Source organism: Podarcis raffonei, chromosome 14, assembly GCF_027172205.1.
Source record: "Podarcis raffonei isolate rPodRaf1 chromosome 14, rPodRaf1.pri, whole genome shotgun sequence".
Lineage (NCBI taxonomy): Eukaryota > Metazoa > Chordata > Lepidosauria > Squamata > Lacertidae > Podarcis > Podarcis raffonei.
In genome coordinates, this window is record NC_070615.1 from 13,198,989 (window position 1) to 13,221,735 (window position 22,747).

At 40.2% G+C, this 22,747-nt stretch overlaps 1 protein-coding gene across 1 annotated transcript; it reads right to left on the bottom strand.

Moving 5' to 3' along the window:
* Positions 1-13: 13 nt before the first annotated feature.
* On the bottom strand, positions 14-22,153 carry MYEF2 (myelin expression factor 2). The gene is made up of 18 exons (XM_053364110.1): positions 21,727-22,153; positions 16,426-16,655; positions 15,192-15,244; positions 13,962-13,969; positions 13,753-13,846; positions 12,636-12,827; positions 11,751-11,904; positions 10,429-10,478; positions 10,287-10,350; positions 10,046-10,150; positions 9,336-9,386; positions 9,187-9,258; positions 9,005-9,100; positions 6,982-7,080; positions 6,242-6,317; positions 3,417-3,627; positions 3,282-3,333; positions 14-847 (listed from the first exon to the last, which is right to left on the bottom strand). The coding sequence occupies exons 1-18, from the start codon at positions 22,143-22,145 to the stop codon at positions 684-686; spliced, it is 2,190 nt and encodes a 729-aa protein (XP_053220085.1). The 5' UTR covers positions 22,146-22,153; the 3' UTR covers positions 14-683.
* Between the last annotated feature and the right edge of the window lie 594 nt (positions 22,154-22,747).

Consider the following 22,747-nt stretch of genomic DNA (forward strand, 5'->3'; position numbering starts at 1 on the left):
CATACATAAAATATTGAAAGCACTAGTTTCTTCATTTAGTCAAATAAAAAACTCCAGCATTCCCTTTGAGCTCTAAAACTTATTTACAGAAATTCCACATCATGACATAAGAACCACTTAAAAGCTCAAGGCTATCAAGAATTAATGAGAGCATGTCATTTCAGAGAAAGGAGTAGCAGTGACTATAAATGCATGTAAAACAAACAGGGAAAAGGGGGAGTAAAAAAAGGGGAAGACACATTCTTTACATTACAATTGTAACATAGGGAAATATGACACAAAACAAGTTCCACTATACAGTCTTTGTTAAACAGAGGAAATGGCTTGTTTTATTAAAAACAGTAGAACCATTCATTTAAACTGAATGACTAGAGACACTTAGCATGATTTTGGAGAGGTATTAAAACAGCCACAGCTCCCAGACTTCAAGAGAAGGTGTGGGTGTTCATACCACTGAACAAGTCAGGAAAGTTCTCTTTCAAAAACCAAAATGTAGTAAGAGTCAGTTAATGAACTCACAGTATATTAAACACTATACTGTTAAAGGCTGGTGGGTTTTAAAAGTTTTGTTTTTCCAACTTAAGTAAAGCATACAATGTTACTAAAAACGACTCACTAGGAGGAGACAAGGAGAGAAAAGCTAAACTGACAAAAAGGAATGTTCCCCAACATTTAATTATAAATTATGCAACGCGATCCAAACGTACGTCAATTTCTCTGCCACTGATTTTTATGCCGTTCATTATCCTACAGGCCTTTTCCGCCGATTCTGGTGAATCAAATCTGACAGTTCCACAGCCTTTTGATTTCCCATTCTCCATTTTTATTTCTGCAAACATTACATGACCTGGATAAACAAAGTTAAAAAGTTCAATTTAGTCTATGATGCACTGCTGGTGTTAGAAATCAGTCGCCACAGGCAACTTAAAAAATTCTGAATTGCAATGTAATAAAAGCCAGCTTATGTCACAGGTCTCCTTTCGTAATGCTACCCATGCAAATAAAAGAAGCCATCTAGCAGCCTCCGTTTTGCCACACTGAGCTTATAAACTCGACACCCCCTCAAATGCCACTGCATTCCAATTATCTGCCAACCTATCCTTCCTCCTCTACATTAGTTATATTTTCTTCCAACAGGTTTGGCAACATCAGTTCTCCTCCCAAATTTCCTGTATTCCATACTTCTCTTCCCCCCGCCACCCGCCCCCTCAATGAAAACTGAATTGGTAAGGAAGAGGGCACATTTCTAAGAACTTTATCGGTAACGAAAGGTTGATTGTTGATTTTCAGTATTTTAACATTTTAAACATCTAGATGAACCCAGGCAATTGGGGGCAACAGGCAGCTGATCTAAAACACTGGACAGGTTTTTAAATTGACCCTAAACTGTGCAATTCTACATTCAGACTCTGTTTATATAGTTTATAGTGGCTAAGGAAACCCAGCCAGATGGGTGGGGTATAAATAATAAAATTATTATTATGGTGATGATGATGAATCCCTTAAATAAAATTTAGTAATTTCAACACTTCTTGCAGCATTTTCAGGTGGTCTAGCAGTCACTACTTGTTATGGGACAGAACTAGTCTGTGGTTCCATTTTTTAATTAAAAAAAAGTATAGAAAAGCCTCAATTTCTTAAGCCACAAATACAACAGAGAGCAGAAGGGGGAAATCTTGCTTTTTGATGTTTTAAGGCATGGAAGGGAACACTCTGGCCCTCCAGATACTGAGGGGTTTCAGCTCTCATCAGCTCCAGCCACCATAAATGACCGAGATGGTTGACAGAGAACTTCATATCTGCAGGTTCTCCACCCGTGTATCAAAAGGAGGGCAAGAAAAATACTTTTGCTGGTGCATTAAGCTAACATGTAATGCTGAGAATAAGATTAAGTGCACATTTTAAAAACTATACATTTTTGAAAATTCAAAAGCACGATTTGTGGATTATGACAAATATGTAACATTGCAGAAGTGTGCGGTCAAAGAAGGTAATTATAGCTTGAGAGTTCTACCAGGAGCCACAAAAGCTCCCTTCTCTTTGTACAGATTGTCCATGTCATGAGCAAAGCAAGGATGAGTTTTCACAGAAAGGTAATAAAGATGGAGATTACATTCCCTTCAGAATTCAATGAGACTTAGATGACTTGGACCTCAATTAAAAATCATTATTTGCTGCAAACACAAAAAAACCAAATAAATAAATAAAAACAGCCTTACCACCCAGATCTATATAGCAATGCCGAGAACTAACATTACTGCAACCTTCTTGCAGCCTTAGTCTTAATATATTCCAGCAGTTTCAAACTAAGGCAAATTCATATGTAAACCCAAACCATGGTTTGTTGCGATTTAAATAAAGGAACTAAACAAATCCCAAATTGTGAGTATCAACCAAGTAGAATCTGTTACTACAGCTTGAGGTTTGCGAACTACTTTAGGCAAACTGATTTCTCATCAGATTTGAAACAGCCATGGTTTGGGGCATTGCATCGAGGCTACTGGTTGGGACAACATCTAGGGATTCCCAGGAAGAGAGAAGAAACAAACCAATAATTGTTTGTCTCTGCACAGTGCAAGAAACTGAGATATGAAAGCTAGGAGCTAAATGGCACCTTAAATCTAGGTTATGGGTGCCGCAGCGGAATGTCTAGGCACACTTCTTTATAACAATACAAGCTGAAAATGAACTGCAGCTAAAATCTTATGTTCATTTTTCCTCATCTGAATACTGCAAAAAACAAAGCCATACTCCCCCTGCCCACCCCCCTAATATTCTTATGAGTGTCCCTTCTCCACTCCTCAGAGAGTGGCTCAATGTGGGGAGGCAGCAAAAGGTCCTCCTTTTGTTCCAACAGTGGCAGTTTTAATTTGAAATCTTGGGCGCAGTATTGCTTCCAGAGCTCAGAAACTGCTTGCATTAATGAAATTCCCTGTCGCAAAACACGCCTAGAACAATGGGATTTTCGGACACTGCCTCTGCATCTGAAACACAAGTCATGGCTTAGAGTCTCATTAGATGGCACACAGCAAGCCGTCCAAGTTGCCACATTCTGGGGACCCTTGGGGTTCCTCAATGAAGATTGGTAATGAAGCTCAAGCTTCCATGAAAGGGCAACTTTTCCCCTGAAATATACACTGTTTTAAGGTACCCACTCCATTCACGCTGAGAAGCAGGTGATATCCAACAACTCTGGCACAGGTGGTAACCTCGCCCTACCATCTTTGTTGCGGCTAATCATCTTTGCCTTAGAGGCAGCAACATTTGTGCCTAATACTTACCGCACTGGCTGAACTTTTCCTTAAGCTTCTGCCAGGTCAAGTCAAAAGGAAGCTGAAATGAAGATAAGCATATAGTAACGCAAGGAGAAAAAGCCAGAGAATAACGCTGCTAATTGGTTCAATTTATGTGCTTACATTTCTGACAAATATCTGGTTGCCCTTGGAGCCTACTCTGTCTCTCACACCACTGCCCATTGGGCCAGGCACAAATCCTCGATCCATATCGATATTTCTCTCCAGGCCAGTTCCCATGGTTGGCCCCATTCGATCAAAAGTGGAGTTCATCCGATCCATTCCCATGCCCATGCCCATTCCTCCGGTCATACTGTTCATACCACTGATTCCACTACCTGCAAACACAGAGAGAGAGAGATTTAGGAATCCAATAGTAATGTTTATAGCACAACAGTAAACAATAGCTTGATAAGTTTCAAATTCATATATAAATAAGCTGGTTTGATGCAAGGGAAAATGCAGATGAGTTTCTATAAAGAAAGCCAACTAGGTTTCTGGTGCAACCACTAAACTTAACTTTGACATGCAATGGAATCCCATGAAAATATTCAGAGGAAATAGCAATTAAAGGGCCGAGGGCTGTTTTAACCAAATTTGTTTGATCTGCATCTGAGGAAGCAAATGGACAATGATTTATTATGCTGGTAATAGCTAGCCAACTATAAAGAGACTGAACATTTATTTTTGTTTTTGTGCCATTGACCTACATTTTCCTAACTGAATTTAATAATTGCAGATTTTAAATGGTGCATACAGTATTTGGGTTATGAAAGTAGATGTAAACCCCTACTAATGTTTGTCTGTTTAAAGGAATGATGATGTGGCAGCTACATGTTTCAGTTAGCCATTACTGATTTATGGCAGTATCAGCCCATGGGCATTCACTGGAATGCGCTCTACGTGGAGCTACCTTTGAAGGTGACCCAGAAACTATAATTAATCCAGAATGCAGCAGCTAGATTGGTGATTGGGAGTGGCCGTTGAGGCCATATAACACCGGTCCTGAAAGACCTACATTGGCTCCCAGTATGTTTCCGAGCACAATTCAAAGTTTTGGTGCTGACCTTTAAAACCCTAAACAACCTCGGCCCAGTATACCTGGAGTGTCTCCACCCCCATTGTTCAGCCCGGACACTGAGGTCCAGCTCCAACAGCCTTCTGGCAGTTCCCTCACTGCAAGAAGTGAAGTTGCAGGGAACCAGGCACAGGGCCTTCTCAGTAGTGGCACCTGCCCTGTGGAACACCCTCCCATCAAATGTCAAGGAAATAAACAACTATCTGACTTTTAGAAGACATCTGAAGGCAGCCCTGTTTAGGGAAGTTTTTAATGTTTGATATTTTATCATGGATGCCACTGTCACAAAGTTGAATTCTACCCTTCCCAGCTTTTAGGATGCCACGGCTACCCTGAAGGGTGGTTTGCACTGATATGCCTAAAGTAGATCAGTGCATGCTAGTTTGCGAAAGTGACTGTGGGCTTATCAGGTCATGGCTGTCACTTACTTATTGTTTAAACAGGCACTTTACGATTACCAGTCCCATTAAGATCAGATGCTTTTTACATAAGCAAGTAGGATCCAGGTGAATTTTAAAATGCCAAGTTTTGGATAATATTAAAAATTATTGTGTGTGTTTGATAGACACTGACTACAGAGAAGGAACATAGCTCAATGGCAGCTTACGTATTTCCATGCAAAAAGTCCCAGCTTCAATCCCTAACATGTGACTTGGTTTAAGAGCAGTTTCCTATGCTCCTGTTATAGAAATTTATTAATCCAAATTGTGATTTTTCACAAAATAAGCATAATGGCTCTCACAAGCATGGAAATGTCAGTGTATTATTCCCTTATTAAATGTGACCAGATAAGAGAGTTAGACTTATATTCCATCACATATACTGGATATATGTTCACAATTAGAATGCAGAGGTGTTAGTATTCTTAACATGCACCTTTCAGTTATTTTGTAGCCATGCATGACAACTCTATGAATCTCCCTTTTACAGACAGATGTTAAACCACCTTGTAAGTCAAAACAGCTATCTGAAATTCTGCGACTGGTAGCTGTTGCTACAGGTTTTACTTAATATCAGATTCCAATACTTGCTATTATCTGCTGTTTTTTTGGAAATTTGCTTGTCTGCTATGCATTTGGACACCTCTTAATATGTCATAACCAAATTCTGCATGGTTTCTGAGATCAAGGAGCAAGTTTTTGTCTGTGTTTGTATACAGCTGGACACCATTTTGAGTCAGAACAGAAGAATGAACCTTTCAAAACTGCACTGATTTTTTTATTTCGTAGAATTCCTGGGCAACACCAGGTACAAGGCTGCTAAGGTAAAGGTAAAGGTACCCCTGCCCGTACGGGCCAGTCGTGTCCGACTCTAGGGTTGTGCGCCCATCTCACTTAAGAGGCCGGGGGCCAGCGCTGTCTGCAGACACTTCCGGGTCACGTGGCTAGTGTGACGAAGCTGCTCTGGCGAGCCAGCACCAGTGCAGCACACGGAAACGCCGTTTACCTTCCCGCTGGAAAGCAGTGCCTATTTATCTACTTGCACTTAGGGGTGCTTTCGAACTGCTAGGTGGGCAGGATCTGGGACCGAACGATGGGAGCTCACCCCGCTGCAGGGATTCGAACCGCCAACCATGTGATCGGCAAGCCCTAGGCACTGAGGTTTTACCCACAGCGCCACCCGCGTCCCACAAGGCTGCTAGGGTTTATACAAATGACCCACTCAAGAAACTTAATCTTAAGAAAACACTAGACATCTTAATGAACTTCAGTTATAACTGCAGTCACATAAAACTGGAAGTTTTAAATCAATGGAGCAATTTTCTTACTACCGACAATAAGATTTTTCTGGATCCGTCTAGGCATAGCACTAACAAAAGACCCTTTCTATTTTATACGTTAGAATTTATATTTGGTTGAAGCAGATCAACCTACTCATTCCAGATCCTACTGGGCCCATATTAGAAGCTCCCATTCCTCCTGCAAAACCACCAACCATTGCACCACCTAAACAAGGACAGAAAAAAGTCACATTATACATCTCCGTTTTACTTAAAAGCTAGGGAATTCTACCAAACTACCTTTTCATAACAAAATAATTTATCATTCTACCAAACTACCTTTTCATAACAAAATAATTTATCATTCTACCAAACTACCTTTTCATAACAAAATAATTTATCATTCTACCAAACTACCTTTTCATAACAAAATAATTTATTGATGGCAGTAATGCTCAGTGGACATACAAAAGCTGAACAAGGGTAGCTACTAGACTATGAGAAAAATATCTTCACTACAATGTTCTCATTGAATTTTTTCAGAGAATGTAAATTTGTAAGGCCAGTAGAGCTACAATGCAGCAAGAAGTCTGCAAGTATCTCTTAAAATTGAATGGTTATTTGAGATCTAACAGCTGCAAGCTATTAATTTGGATTCCTGCTTTAAGCTACTTCTATTCAATCTCAAAAAGTAGTATGTGAAAAGCACTTCACCCTGTCAATCTCCAGAAAGAAGACAACAGTACCTTTCATAGACCTCTATCTCAGGCAGAAGGGAAAAGGGAGATTATGAGTAAGAAGCAACATAGTGTTCACTTGTGAAAATGATTTGCTTGCTACATGCTTGATACCCAATTCCATGAAAAATGCAAGTTTGCCAAGGGCCATACCCATCCTTCCAAACGAGTCTCCAAAGCCACGGTTCATTGCCATATCAGTTCGACCAAAGTCTCTATCAATATTTCCTCCCATTCCTCCACGGAACATTTCTGCAGGAAACACAGTAGACAGTATTTTCTTTTAGATTCCAGATACCATATGTTTGCTTACAAACAGACCTTTGGGTACAAAGGATTCACTTTGAATGGTACCATAAACGGCTAAGTGGAAAGATGCTTATTCAAGATACTGATTTCAAACAAATTCATTTAAAAATATATATATAGGAACATGGGAAGCTGTGTTTCATGGACCATTGATCCATCTAACTTAGCATTGTCAACCCTGAATGGAAGAGGTTCTCCATAGTTCAGGCAGTCTTTCCCAGGCAACATCCATTATAGCTTGACTGTACATGTTGGGTATACAGTCGAAGCAAGACTCATTTCCATTCCCCTATTACTACAAATGTGGGGTTCAGAACTCTAGAAGAGTCGCTATATTTTTTTTGTAGCAGATCCCTCTCACAGGATCAGTGGAGGATGCCAATATAATACAGCCTCAAATGTTCTCCTCAAGGATCCCAGGAGCTGAGGTAGTTTTGAAGGCAAGAGCATGGCATCAAGCACTGGAAACAATGACAGACTTCCCACCACCTCCAAATTTCAGCTTCAAAAGAGAGATCTTCCTCAATATCAAAGCTATGGAGAAGCTAAATTGCCTGCTTGAATCCCGTTAAGAAGCAGCCTCCTCCAATTTTAAAAAACTGCATGTGAAATGCAAAGTCCTGTTTTTAACATCGCATCTACTTTGACTGTCTCTGTGCACAGGCACACAAATGTAGCAGATAAGCCCTTCAGGGTTTTTTTAAAAAAATACAGTACTCAACAAAAACAAACAAATACAAAACAAAATAAATCTAATTTGTGCATGGCCACCAGGGTCCCTTATGGAAAAACTGGGGATACTAGCATAAAGCTAATAAGAGTAACAGAAAATAGAGAGAGAATATTTACATCAACATTATGAGAGATCACTGGATACGAATACCTCAGTCCATTTCCAATTATAAGTTCTTGTCAAATTCATTGTTTATTACTCATTATTCCAAATGTGTGTGAATGGTCAAATATGGGACGGAGGACTCTTTTAATAGTCTTCATTTGTGTAAAAAAGCAATTTACACAACACTGAGAAAAGTGAGTTTGATTTGATTGTCCCTTGCATAAATGAACTTTGTAGATTAAATTAGGTTTTTCTCTATAAACCTTTATTATTTAGGCTGGAGTTTAGGTCAACTGTATGCCACTGTTAAGAAAGGGTCCTTTGGGCTGCAGCCAGCCAAAGTGTTACCAATTCCTTAGATTAACGTAAATAATGTCATCAAAAATAGGTGACGAAACTTTGGGGGTTGACAATATTGTGTAACTAATTATGATCATTTTCTTAATAACTTTGTCCCAGAATGAGGATATCAAGGGGCATTACCACCATAAATACACCTGGGCTTGCACACTCCCCAGCAATTAAAACCTTCGGCTTTTATGCAACAGTTAACTAGAGCTTTTGATAGAAGCTCTGGTCTAGAACATGAAATATGGTATTTTATCAAGTTAACAAATTCTTAATTTTTGTTTAATTTGTATTAAGCTCAGAGGATTTAAATCACCTTTTAGAAAGGTGGTATGCTGCAAGCAAGCAAGCAAAATGAAGCCTTTGGTTAAACTCAACAATTAGGCATCCCTGCTGAAAGTTTGCTTGCCGGTTTGCTTGTAATACATTAACGCCAATGAAAATAAATTTGATAAACACATCCAGGAGAATATTCCCACACTCTAGTTTCCAAATGGGGGTGGGAAAGCACACTGTGCTTCACAGCTGATAGTTGAAGTTTATGTTTTACAGAAGCCTTTTTAAAACTAAATGTCCGTTTCCACATCATTGATCTTAAGCTCTTAAATCAAAGATTGTAGCTGTAAAATGATTGGGCTACAACTGCAAACACAGAGTAATTTTAAAAACTGCTTAATTTACCTCCCATACCTGTTGCCATGCCCCCCATGCCTGTTCCGATGCCACCAGTCATTCCACTGCCAATATTTCCTCGGAAATCATCCACACTGCCCATTCCTAGAAACAGATTTTATTTTTTAGTTTTACAATACTTCTAGATACACTGGAACAGCTGTACATTTTAAGAGCAAATAGTCACCTACCTCCCATTCGGTTGACTCCGCCAAATCCTCCCATATTTGCCATCCCTTTCATGCCACCAAATCCGCCAACACCTGAACCGTAAGCAAAGAGCATTTTACTAAATTCATAAATTTTGTATAGCAACAAAGTAACTGGAGAATGTGCCTACCTCCGCCCATTCTGTTCATTCCTCCAAAGCCTGGACCATCCACTCCCATACCTTCAAATAAACAGATTTACAGCTATGAAGTATATCTTTATGCCACTCTATCCTTCAGCTGAACAGCTCCCAGCATGGTTCACAATAAAATCAATGCAATATGGCAACAAAATATATCATAACCTAGTGAGGAATCAAAGCAGCAGTTAAAAATAGGATAAGATGTAAGAACTTTAAAAAAAAAATGGAAGAAGAAGAAGAAGAAGAAGAAGAAGAAGAGGAGGAGGAGTAGGAGTAGTTTGGATTTGATATCCCGCCTTTCACTCCCTTTAAGGAGTCTCAAAGCGGCTAACATTCTCCTTTCCCTTCCTCCCCCAAAACACACTCTCTGTGAGGTGAGTGGGGCTGAGAGACTTCAGAGAAGTGTGACTGGCCCAAGGTCACCCAGCAGCTGCATGTGGAGGAGCGGAGACGCGAACCCGGTTCCCCAGATTACAAGACTACTGCTCTTAACCACTACACCACACTGGCTCTCACACTGGAAGAACCAAACAAGAAAAGCTTGGTGCTGAACAGGCACTTTTAAAGGTACATATTATGAAAAAACGATTAAAATTTAAGTATGAGTCACAATATATTTAAAGACTTCTATGGTACTCCAGGAAATGTCTCCCTCACTCCAAGGCAAGAAAACATTGAGAAGAGGAAAGAATACTGACCTCCAGGAGCCACACTCCCCATTCCACCACCACCCATACTCAGTTGGGTTGCACTTATGGGCTGCCCGCCAGGTCCAAGTCCCATTCCAATTCCTCCAAGACCACCTTTGAAAGCAAAGATCACTCCATAAGGTTCTCAGTATTTCTAAACAGTTGAAGGCAGGGGCAATTCTACTAGGCTTCAAAATAGTACCTATGTCTATATTAACAGGCAGCATTAAAAAAAAGAGTGAATACTCACGAGGTAGCTGTGGTGTTTTGCTGTCTGCTACACGGAAATCATCGTGAGGAATTGATTTGTCATCCTAACAACAGACAAAGACTTTTAGAACATTGTAGCGGTTTGTCTCCGCTACCATGGGCAAAACAAATGAACAACTCACCATTTTTACATGCATGGGTCTATCAAACAGAAATTGTCCATTGAACATAGCTGAACATAAAGTCAAGGAAGCTTACATCTGCCAATAATATGTTAAGATACACAGGTGATCTTACAAACATACTTGCACTCTAGACTGTCATCCAATAGCTTCATCTTAGGGGTCTTGTCAATTAAATTTATATGCATGCATGTAAAATAGTGGTCTGAATTCATTACAGCAAGCACCATTTTCGAAGAATTCTGCTTTGGAATGCCTCCAAGATTATAACTACTGACTGTGGCTTTGATAGATAATTTCTTTAAAATCTGCTATATGAGTTAGACCGGACCACTTTTTAAATCTGTAAAATCAACTAAACAGTACAATCCTACTATATACTATTCATGTACTCTTCTGAATAGTTGTCTTACCTCCTATTGTACTAAAGTATTCAACTTGCACCCCACTATTCAAATACAGTGGGGGCAGTGAGATGCGAGCAGAATTCTTAGCTCCCTTTTTTCCCAAGACTATCAGGTTTTGGGGTGGAGGGGAGATTATATAGCTAAAATCATAGAGAATCAAGAGGTGGGGGCACTTGTGAATTTCATTAATGGCCCTCCAATCTCTCCCCCAATAATATGAGCACTGTTGCACTCAAACAACAAACACTTACTAAGGAATTTGTTACCTGAAAGTAATGGCAAAATGGGAAAATATTGTCCTTAAAGCACATCATTGCTTGTAAGTCACAATTAACAATGGTTTAAGTAGTTCTCTATTGCCAGACCAGTATTTTTCAATAAAACAACAAGTGTGAAATAATTCTGCATATAAACAATGGTCTAGGGACTGAACAAGTCAGTCGCACTGATTTTCCATATAGTCTAACTGTGCTTGCCAAATTCTTCAGTTAGGTTTTAAGTTCTAGGATGCATCAGCTGCCACCATAAAATAGGGTATATTTTGTATTTTATTGGTGATAAGCATCATTCTCAGAATCTCTAATGCCATGAGCCACTTTGTTCCAATAGAGGAAGATGACTTTGGGCTTCAAGTTCACCCCTTAACATTATCATTCCCCCATTCTATGTTATCCCTACTCCAATGTAACCATGGTGTTACAGTCAATCTCCTGAATATACTAGCAGTAATAGTATATAAAGAGAAAATGTACATGATAAAATATACTACAAACAGAAAAGTTATCAATTGCTTTGTTGAAGAGCTCACCTATATTCACACAAACATACAAGTCAAATATAAATCCTATTTAACCCACACTTGACAACATACTCCTTTAATCAGGCCCAGTCACTCCCCAACTCTTGTCAGGATACATATAGCCTGAACAGCTTCGATTGGCTGCTCAAAAGTCACTGTTCCCATTCCTCGACTCTTTCCATCTTTGTCTTCTTTAATATCTGCACGTTTTACAGTCCCAGCAATGCTGAACACTTCCTTTAATTTCTTCCAGCCAACTTTGAAGTCAAGCTTAAAAAGAAAGTTTCCATGAAACAAACCAACACAATTTTGTCTTACAAAACAGGATTTTTGTTTTAGCACAGGGGCAAACTCTACACATAGCTTAAGTATAGCAAAAATATATATTCTGTAGTGGTGACAGATACATGGAATATTGCTAACACTGAAGCATTAGTTATCAGAGATGCAAATAAATCGTTGGTCACATCCATGTTCTTTCCTTTCATTTTTTCAACATGTTGATGAACAACTTAGTTCTGATGAAAAGTAACAACTCAGCTAAAAGCTATCAAAAGGAATGTAGTACACTGAGAACATAATCCAACAGTATCTAGTTGGGGAAGAGTAAACAAAAAACCATGTACTGATTTTAAAACTGGCTACTTTGAGAGAAAACTATTCATATGCATACTCAGCTCACAGAACAGGTTTATTAAAAAGGGTTTCAAGAATTGTAGAGCAGCATAAAATTTTAAGTTGGAGGTCCTAAAATAGCTTTCTCCAACAACTTGATGAAGCTGTAATCCAAAATACCTGGAGGGCACCAAGTCAGGGAAAATGTTTATACTGCAGTTTAGATACACGAAACCACCCTCAGATGAGATGCAACAGTGTTTAAAGCCCTGTTAAAATAGGCATGAATACTATCGGCTAAGAAAAATCACTTGTGCTGTGCTAAGTAAACTTGATGTTTTGCTTCAAAATGAAGCAATGCGCAGCCAGTATGTATTTATACTTACATTGGCAACAAAGATGGTGGACCCAAGCCTGCCAGCCTGCAGATTGCTAATAATCTCGGGAGGAATGTTTGGATTATTAATAATAGAAGGTGGCAAATTCATCAAGCCAGGTGATATTTCTGGGCCATGTCCTCCCGTGTAGGGTCCACTCCCACGCTGCAACGCCCTGCGAGCGTGCTCACCATCCGGATCCTACAACAAATTTAGTAATAGAATATACATCTGTTAATCCCAAATCACAGGGGAAAAATGGTAACAGTACTTTCTTTCTGAAATTTCACAGTATCACAACAGAGCAGTTAGCATCCTTATCAGCGGCGGCAGAAGGAATAAGTACTTCATGTGCATGGAGACCTGGCTCCCTCACCTCTAGAGGTGGTCCTTTCAGATGAGGGTTGAGACAAGTGTGCACTGCCACTTCATATGCTGTTACCTAGCCTATGGACAAGTAGAAATCTGTCAGCCTAACATGTTCTTTCAAAAACCAAATTCAATTATCTTGGTGCTCTCTGTTAATATCAAACGTAGAAAACATAACTCTCTGACATCATGGTTCAGACTGGAACACTCATACAGGCAAATGAAAATGCTGACACATTTTATTCCTCCCTTATTGCTCCCACAGCAAGGCAATCTGAACATGATACACATCAGAGCCACACAGCAAATTCCCCAGACTTAAAGGTGATTGTTCATCCAACTACAGATCTAATCTTGTAGGGGGAAAGGCATATTTTAAGACTCAAGAATATCAGTAGGATGTAGATCCCCAACCTAAGCAACTCATGTCAGTATAGCAGTCTTATCTGAAGTTTTAATTATACAAGTGCCTCAACAGTTCCCTAGACAAGCAGTCTGAGGCTGCAGCATATCTAATCCATTTAAAAGCTACAGGTAATGGAAACAAGGAGTAGGAATTGAATGTATTTGTCATTCTGAGAGAAAATTGGCACTTTTGATATCATTGGCTGCTTGGAAATGAAGTATGATTGTTGTTACTGTGTGGAAGTATCTGTGAGGGCATTTAATAACTCTATACAGTTTGTTCTGCTATTTTAAAAGAATTCCAAAACTCTTTCAATACTCTGCATCAAAGCTGCAAAAACTACAAGCATACCTCTTTTATGTTCAATGGTCTTCCATTTAGGTCATATTTATTCATAGTTTCCAGTGCCTTCTTTACAAATTCTTCATCTTTGAATTCAACAACACTGGATGAAACAAAATAATGATATTTTGGTTTGTGTGATGAACTTTTAAAATTGTTATTAAAATACATTAATAAACTAGGGGAAAACAAAGGAAAAAACACAAAGGAACACTTACCCACAACCCTATAGCCATGTGAAGATTTGCCAACATGGAAGAAGGAAAAAATAAAGTTGATTTAGTAAATGCAGTTGCAATGAAGTATTTTAACATTTCAGACAAACTTAACAAAAATAGACAAGCTGAATGAAGAATGTACTTTTGGAGTGGGAAGAGCAACATTAAGCTAGTTATTTCTCCTACCACCTTGCATATACATTAAAAAGTTTATTTATTTAACATTGGTTATATAGACACAGATAGTCAGTTTTTTAAAACTCTGACTTTTTTTTTTTAAGCCAAACCAGAAATAGAATGTGAAAATGATATACAAATTCCCATGACCAACTAAAGGAAAAAAACTGAGCAGGATAACCAAAAGTGGATGATTATCTTAAAGTGCAATACTCAGGTTTTCCAGAAAATTACTTAACAACTCTTCTCCATATTTCAGTTTTAAGGAGAAGCAGTTTGATTGCTTTTTTTTTCAGTGCTACTATTCAATAAAAATAAAGCAACCAGTTTAGGTCTATTTTTGTTTTATTTTTTGAAACATTCCCACAGGCCGAACAAAAAAAGCATTTAAATAAAAATTTCAAAGGGAAAAAACCAGACACCCAACAGGTTTAATTGCTTACATTCGAGTCAAACCTGCATTCTCTTGTTCACACAGCAGGCTCAGACTTACTATAGTTTGAACGTTTGACCTTTTTAAGAAGACAGACACAAAGCAGCTTTTAACATTCTTTGCACTGAACTGCCTCCCTCATTGCTGGCAATCCACTGCCTAACAACCAACTCCTTCCATTCCATTTTTAAAAAGCCCTAGACAAGTTCAATAATCCAGAAGAAGTCCTGCAATCTTTTAGGCTCATCAAAACATATGTTTATACTCAAGCCTCAGATTAGAATGCTACACTTAATTTATCATTTCAGTGATATTTTTCCAATGCTCAACTTAAAACACATCTGAACACACCAGAAATCCTAACGAGAGCTGCTGTTTTAAATGAATTAGGTAAATGCCATTTATTTAGACACATATTAAAAGAGCTTTCCCCTTGCATCCAACTACACCAGTTTATATGAAAGTTGACAAAGCTGTATCTGATACAGAAACCTCAGTCTGTAATAACATCAATGAAAAAAAATGAAACTTACTTTCCAATTACTGGTACAAGTATTAAACAAAAGTAAAACTGCTGAGGAACATTAAACCTCTAGCAGATGATTGCCCACGGCACTTACCCTTGATTTTCCTTCTGCATCCTTAAACAGCTCCACGTATGTAACCTCACCAACTACATAAGACATACAAAGGGAAAATACCAAGAGACAATGCATTTAAACACCAATGTCTTGCTTTGCTGTGTCCCTGTGCACAACTCTACGAAGAAGCACCTATTATTCACCAACAATCAAAACCAGACCAACATACCTCCTGTCAAGGTCTATATAATTTAGCTAATTTTCAGGAATATGCAACAGCCACATTCTCAAAAGCTAAAGAAAAACAACTATATTTAACCTAATTCATACTACAGATCATATTTTGGCCAGTATGATATAGTTGGTGAACAAGTTCAGATATACAAATAGTCCCTTCACCTCTCAATTAAGGACATCAACAATAACACTTTCAGTGACATTTGTCATCCTGCTAACAACAGCTGTTTTAAGGTGACTTTCTACCTGAATAGCTTCAAATAGTAAAGAGGTTGCCTTCAATAGAATAACCAATTTACAAAAGTCAAAAAATTTCACAGCAAGCCACACACTTTCTAAGGTTTCATTGCATAAACCAAATCATATAAGTCACGTCACCTTACAACAGATACACCTAGCACAGTTAAAGGTTTGTTTTATTTATTTATTTTTAAGGCCTAGAAACCAAATGTTCTTTGCATGATTTTGAAGCAATCATTTTTTCCAGTTAATTCAAAACCAACTTTTGACAGTTCATGAATTGGGATTTCTTCCACCCCAGACATGCCCATGGCAAGAAGTTTGGGGCATTCAAAAAAACTACAACTGTAGTAACAAACGTGATATAGAGCTCCAGACAGACAAGTCATGGCAGAAGTGACAATGCAGACAGAGAATTCTACAGCCAGATTCCACCAAGAAAAATACAGAAACATCTTTTGAAGGACATCTTTTCATTCATACTTTAAAAGCACACTAAATTTTGCTTATATTCAGAACTACACCTAGACATAACGCAGTCCCTTTAAAGGTTCATGAGGGCATGCATATTCTCTAGGCTACCTACTATCATACAAGAATGGAAGGAGACTGTGGATACTTCATTTGTTTACTGATACTATCCTGCAATGCAAATGTCTCCAGCGAAAGAGAGGGGGAAAGTAGACATAACAAGCAGAAGTTGAAAAGGACAAACCAAAACTGTGTGTTTCACAGTATTCCAGATATCTGAGTTTGTCTCATTCCTGTGAGAAGCCGGCTGCAAGGAGCAAGTTACCTTTCTCTCTCATAAGATCTTTAATAGACTGCCATTTCATATCATATGGGATGTTGCTAATGAATACTCTGTTACGGTTAAGGGTCTTCTTTTCTCCAGTGCCTGCACCCTTCTCCTTTGTGTAAGGATGGAATCTATTCCTGTGTCCAAGAGACGGGATTGCCTTAGGCTTTGAAATATACTTTGATTTCACAGGTGGTCTCTCATCCTTTCCCGTTTCATCATTTTCCCTGCATGTGAGGAAGGAAAAAAATAAGAAAATTAGTTTGCTTTTAAGTATATAATTCTATCAAGACATTATGACAAAATGTAAAGCCCAAAGTAGCACCTATCACAGGGACAAATGACACATATTCAGGGTAATACTTTCACACCTGTGTGCATATGTTTTAAAACAGCAGGCATGGGAGTGGATCCAGAATTGGAACTGCAGTATGAGTGGGAAGGGGGAGGGACTAAGTGCCCCCATGAAAAAATATTATATTTATGCCAAAAACAGCTTCCCAGGAATGATTTTGGCAAGATCCTGCACAGGAAAGAAAGGGTTGACTCCTCATCCAGCTGTGCTATGGTCCCAATCTGGACTGGGGATCCTTGCAGCTGCTATTTAAAAACCAAATAAACCTGCATGTGCAAATGCAAAGATGCATGTAGCATCACATGAAGCCCATGATCCTCTCCTTTTTGGCTTGCATCTCTGTCCAGTTTCCATGACTAGAGAGACTGATTAAATGAAAGCAATAATTTTCATCTAGGTCCTAATGCATTCAGAGTGTTACACTTTCCCCTCACTAAGAGACAATGTTAGAACTGCACACAGGTCACTCAACCATATCTTTACTTTCATTTCCAGTAGGAGTAAACCAGCAGTTCCTTCTACAAGCTAGAATGCACAACTGAGACAATATAAGACCACGACACTCAGTCAAAAGTTACTCAGGTTTCTTATGAAGGGAACTATTTCAGTTTTGCCACGCTTAAGAGGATCAGAATGCCTGAAGACAGCAACACTTGTTTACAAAGCAGGAACTTTCTTTAGCATACAATGCAGCAACAGAAATCTCTGCTGGTGTACAGGTTGTGGGTGCCCAAACTGACATGCATGAAGAACATATTTTTTACATTGCCCTGTCAACATATATGGTCTTCTATTAACATCAGTCAGCATCAACACTTATTTGCCAGTTTGATAATTCTCTGCTTAGGGACTACGCATGTGCCCAGGCAATGTAATGAAGACTTATGCTGGTCATGTTTCTGACCACTAAACTGGCTGCCATGGGTGGCAATGAATTTCATCTAGAAAAGTGAGCAGACTGCCAGAAGAGACAAAAACTTCAAGCTGCCTCCAGCAGCCCACTGCCCTTGACACCCACCACAGAAAGGAAGCAGGCTCCATGGAGAAAGATATCAGACCTTGGGCAGCTTCCTGTGTTTCCATGCTAGCTGTGGAGGAGGGCAAAAACCCTCATGTTGTCAAGTACAGAAACCAAAATAATACATCCATGTCTGATACATCATTAGACCAAAGGACCATTTAGTGTGGCATCCTGTTCATAGTCCACAAGCAGGACATGAGCATGGAGTGAAGGAATGCTCCTTCTTTCCATCACCATGCTGCTCAGTTTCCAAGCTAGGTGTACAGAATATGTGCCTCCTGTGTGCCTAACAAAGAAACCAAGCAGTTTAGGGGTGGAGGCAGGGACTGCTCTATGCTCCCTGTGCCAACCCACCACATTTATATATAGCCTGCTTTTCAGTTGTAGAGGGGACTGGCAAAGGAGGGACAGAGTGCTCCATCTGCCAGTCCCTCTAAGGAGGAAAAGCCAGGCTTGTGAAAATGTTTGTGAGCTTGTAACTTCTGGTGCTAATGTACAAGGCCGAATTGCACACACAGCCTGAGCAGTGTACAAGACATCTGGAAATCACTTTCTCCAACATCTTTTGAAAATGATCCATATTGACAGGGGGATCACATAGCCCCATATCCACGCTGTCAATTTGTACACTTTTTCTACCTGAATGTGCACAATCACAAGTCTGTACACTCTAACCCACGCAAAGGCCAATGGCTCACAGGAGAATATTTCTAAATAACAACAAAGGATTGATAAGGGAACCACACAATTTGGACAGGTCTGTTCCTGACCAAGCTAGGAAATATCCAGAGGAATTTAAGCACTAGGACTAAAAGAACTCCAATTGTTATCTAATGGTCAATTAGGACCAACTTTGAAAGTTCTTAGGTGATCCAACAAAGGTGAACTGTGGGATAGCTGAACACTAAACAAACAAACTAAACAAACACTAAACAAACTTCCCTACCAAAATCAATTCCTAAGCAAAGTGCAATTGGAAAAGCTTCACAAATCAATCAATCACAAATCAATCAATTATCAAGAAAGGGACCAATTCACAGATTTCACAGGGAATTCAGAGGATTACATGTGATATTATTTGAATAACTGAATAAAACACAGGGGGTTCCCCACAGAAACTGGAGATATAGCCATTCCTCAAGATAGTCTTCTTTTCAATAAGAACTCCACCGCCATCATTGATAGATGAAAAAAGAATGGCACCAGCCATCAAATTAATTGAGCCCAGGGCTTGTCAAAAATTAGGGTTTTTTTTAATGATTTCACATTATTACTTAACGGAATAGAAATATTAACCTAAAAGGTCTCATTATATTAAACTTCTGCAATGTTGGCTAATGCTGAACATGGTGGATTAAAAAACTGAACAGCTCAAACAATAAATATGAACTGGGAATAGAAAAAATATTTCACTGGGATCCTAATACTCATTACTTCCATAAAAACATCAATCAATTATAAAATTAACAAAGAATTGAGATAATGCAATGATACAAAGACATGCGTATCTTTCTTTAAAAAAGGCTTCCCCCAATATTGCCACTTTTAATGTTGTCAAACGCCAAGTTCAGACAATAAGAAGATATACCATAGCTACTGAAAGACTGGCCATAAAGTTTCTATTTTAAACAGTTTTACTATTCACTTATGTGATCTTCAAATACCATACTCCATACACTATAAATGAAAAAGACATATACAAAACCCAATTTGATGAAAACTAAAAATATTTGACCTGAATGTTCCCTGCCTTGCAGTACCCTTACTTGCCAGATTATATGACCAGATGAGCAGCTCTTTAAAACCTGGAAAGGTATACTGTATTCTGTGAAGCCATCATTCCAGGAGAAGTTAAAAGTTGACAAAGTTTGCTGCTATTAAGAAAGCAAATATGACACCTATAAACATTGAAGAAATAACTTAACTTGATTCATTTTTCAACAGAGAAACCGAACAGGTGACTTGACTGAAGTCCAAGCATTCCTTTACAGCAACCAGTTACAGACTGGCTAAGAAGAAATGTAGTAAGACCCCTGCTGCTTCTCACTAATGGTGCATCTAGTCTAGAATTGTGTTTCCAAAAATGGCCAGCACATGAAGGCTCTTCATTGCAATTTTCCCCACCATCTAGTACAGGCATAGGCAAACTCGGCCCTCCTGATGTTCTGGGACTACAATTCCCATCATCCCTGACCACTGGTCCTTTTAGGTACGGGTGATGGGAGTTGTAGTCCCAAAACATCTGGAGGGCCGAGTTTGCCTATGCCTGATCTAGTATTTGCCATACTGGGAAGTTCTATTCAGCTATCATGATCAACAGCTTTAAGTAGACCTTATCCTCAATGAATGCAGCTAGGGACCACCAATGCATCTTGTTTTAGTGAATTCCATACAGTAACTATATATAGTGGTACCTCTGGTTGCGAATGGGATCCGTTCCGGAGGCCCGTTCGCAACATGAACAGAACTCAACCCGCATTTGCGGGTCGCCGCTTCTGTGCCTGTGTGTGACATCATTTTGTGCGTCTGCGCATGTGCAAGCGGTGAAACCCAAAAGTAACCCTTTCTGGTACTTCTGGGTCGCCGCAGGACACAACCTGAAAACGCTCAACCTGAAGCAAATGTAACATGAGGTATGACTGTATGTGAAAAGGCTCTTCTGTCTGTGTGGAATTTATTGCCTATCTATTACAATAAGCAACTACAGTGAGTGTGGGGCCGCATTCTCCGTGCTCTTCATAATCACCAAAGGAGGAGAATGGAAAGGTCACAAAGTATGCACACAAAAACCACAAATTCTATTTATTTATAATAATCCATCAAACTAGAGGTTTCTTAATTTAACCCTAGGGATATTAGGACCTTGGAAGAGAAAGGTTTCAAACTTTATAAACTGGGAAATGTGAGATTAAAGTTTCTTTTAAAACAAAACTTCTCCTGCTTTGGAACAGACAGACCTAGCAGTTCTCAAGCAGGACCTTTAACACTCACCAACTAGTAACAAGAACACACACTGATAGACTGGTGTTATCACCAATTGCTCTTGTTGTGAATGGTTACTGTGCTTATCTTGTGCATACATGTTGCGGCTTTGCATAGCAATGTCACAGACTGTATCCTCTTGCATTTGGTGGACACTGGCCTTGTTTGTTGCGTATCTTGACAACCTGGAATAACAAACGTGGGTCCTGGTCCACAAAAGGCCTCTGCCACAAAACAAGCTGCCCATCTCAAAGGTGCAAAGGGACTCCTTGCTGTAAGCCAACTCTAGAGTGCAAAGGACACATTGTACCTATTGACTCACAACTAAACCCCATAAAGCGAAAACTGGGCTTCGTCCAAGGTAAAGTGTGCACAGGGTTACACCCCATTCCCACAAGGTTCTGCCCTTCATGAATCTTCTCAATCCATTTCTTCACCTTTCTCGTAGTTATTCTTTATCACTACAACCGTGTTGTTTTTGTTTTCCTTTTACGGTCTTTCATTTGTGCAGCCACCATCGCATCATGTGGCAGCTTATACCCTGAGCCAATCTAATAATAACTGCTCCATCATAATCATCATCTTCATCCCTGTTCCTGCTTAAGAAACACAACGACGGCCTACCCTTGCCTTTCTTCCATCCCAGAGTCGCAGGCAGCCCAGCCAGCCTCTGTCCCTCCCACTCACACACATAACACACCCATCAAGCGGCCCCTCTCCAAACAATGCCGGGTATGTTTACTAAGGAGGGGAACCCGAAGCCTCAACCCCGCCATGGCGCAGGGACCACTCCCCCCCCCCAAAAAAAAACCCGCCTGGCGCGAGGCCTGCGCGGCCCCCCGAATCCCCGCGCTCAGGTAACGGGTCCAGGCGGGCTGCCCACGCCCCCCTCCCGGCCTGGCCCGCCGCCCCGCCCCGTTTCTCCCTCACAGACACACACATTTTGACGCCATTGGCGCCGTCGCCGCTCTCCGGCCTGGCGGCTCCGCCCGCCTCTCCATCCTGCTGCCGCTCGTGGTCGTTGGCGGCCGCCTCTTCGGCTTCTCCCAACGGCGCCGACCCCTCGAACTTGTCGTTCTCCGCCATTTCCCCGCCGGGTTTGAAAAGGCCCTCCGCCTCCGCCTCCTCCTCCTCCTCGCGAGCGAGCGAGCGAGCGAGCGGGCGAGCGCGCGCCTCGGCCTCCACTTGCTGGATCCCGCTCTCTTTCTCTCTCTCTCTCCTCAGTCTCCGAACCGGCTTCCCCCAGGCTCTCGCGAGAACTCCGAGAGCGCGGCCGTGCCTTTCTGCCTGCCGACCGGCAACTTCCCGGTTGCCATAGCGACAGCGGCGGCGGCCTAGGCCTTTGCCGGCGGCCTGCATGCCTACATTTTTTTCGGCTAATCGCCGATATTGGAAGGTGGGGGCGGGGTGGGCAGTGGTTTTTTTTTTCTTTAAAAAATGTTTAGGGGTACGCTCCTTTTCCTGCTCATATTGAAATACTGCCCCTCATTGAGGCCCAACTTATATGAGGCTGCATCCTAATGTTTTAATGTTGTATCTTAATTTTTTTAATTGTATTTTAATCAACTTGTTTTTATTATTGGTTGTTAGCCGCCCTGAGCCCGGTCTTGACTGGGGAGGGCGGGGTATAAATAAAAATTTATTATTATTATTATTCACAAAATGTTTAGGGGTATGCGTCCCCACCCCACAGAAAAAAGCACTGGGGGTATGAAGGACTGGCGAAAGCGACGACTCATTTCGTTAGCTGAATTAACGAAACGAAGTCATAATATGAGCAGTGGGGTGAAGAAGCCCGAACGGTGAAACTTTTTGTAAATACAGCAAAACAAAACCTCTTCGCCCTGGATTTTGACGCCTGAGATGTGTACTTTCAAGGCTCCCCTAATTTTTGTGGTTGTCTCCTGTTTAAAACCGTATTTCGCATTGTGTTTAAATTGTTGTAACCTGCCCTGGGACGT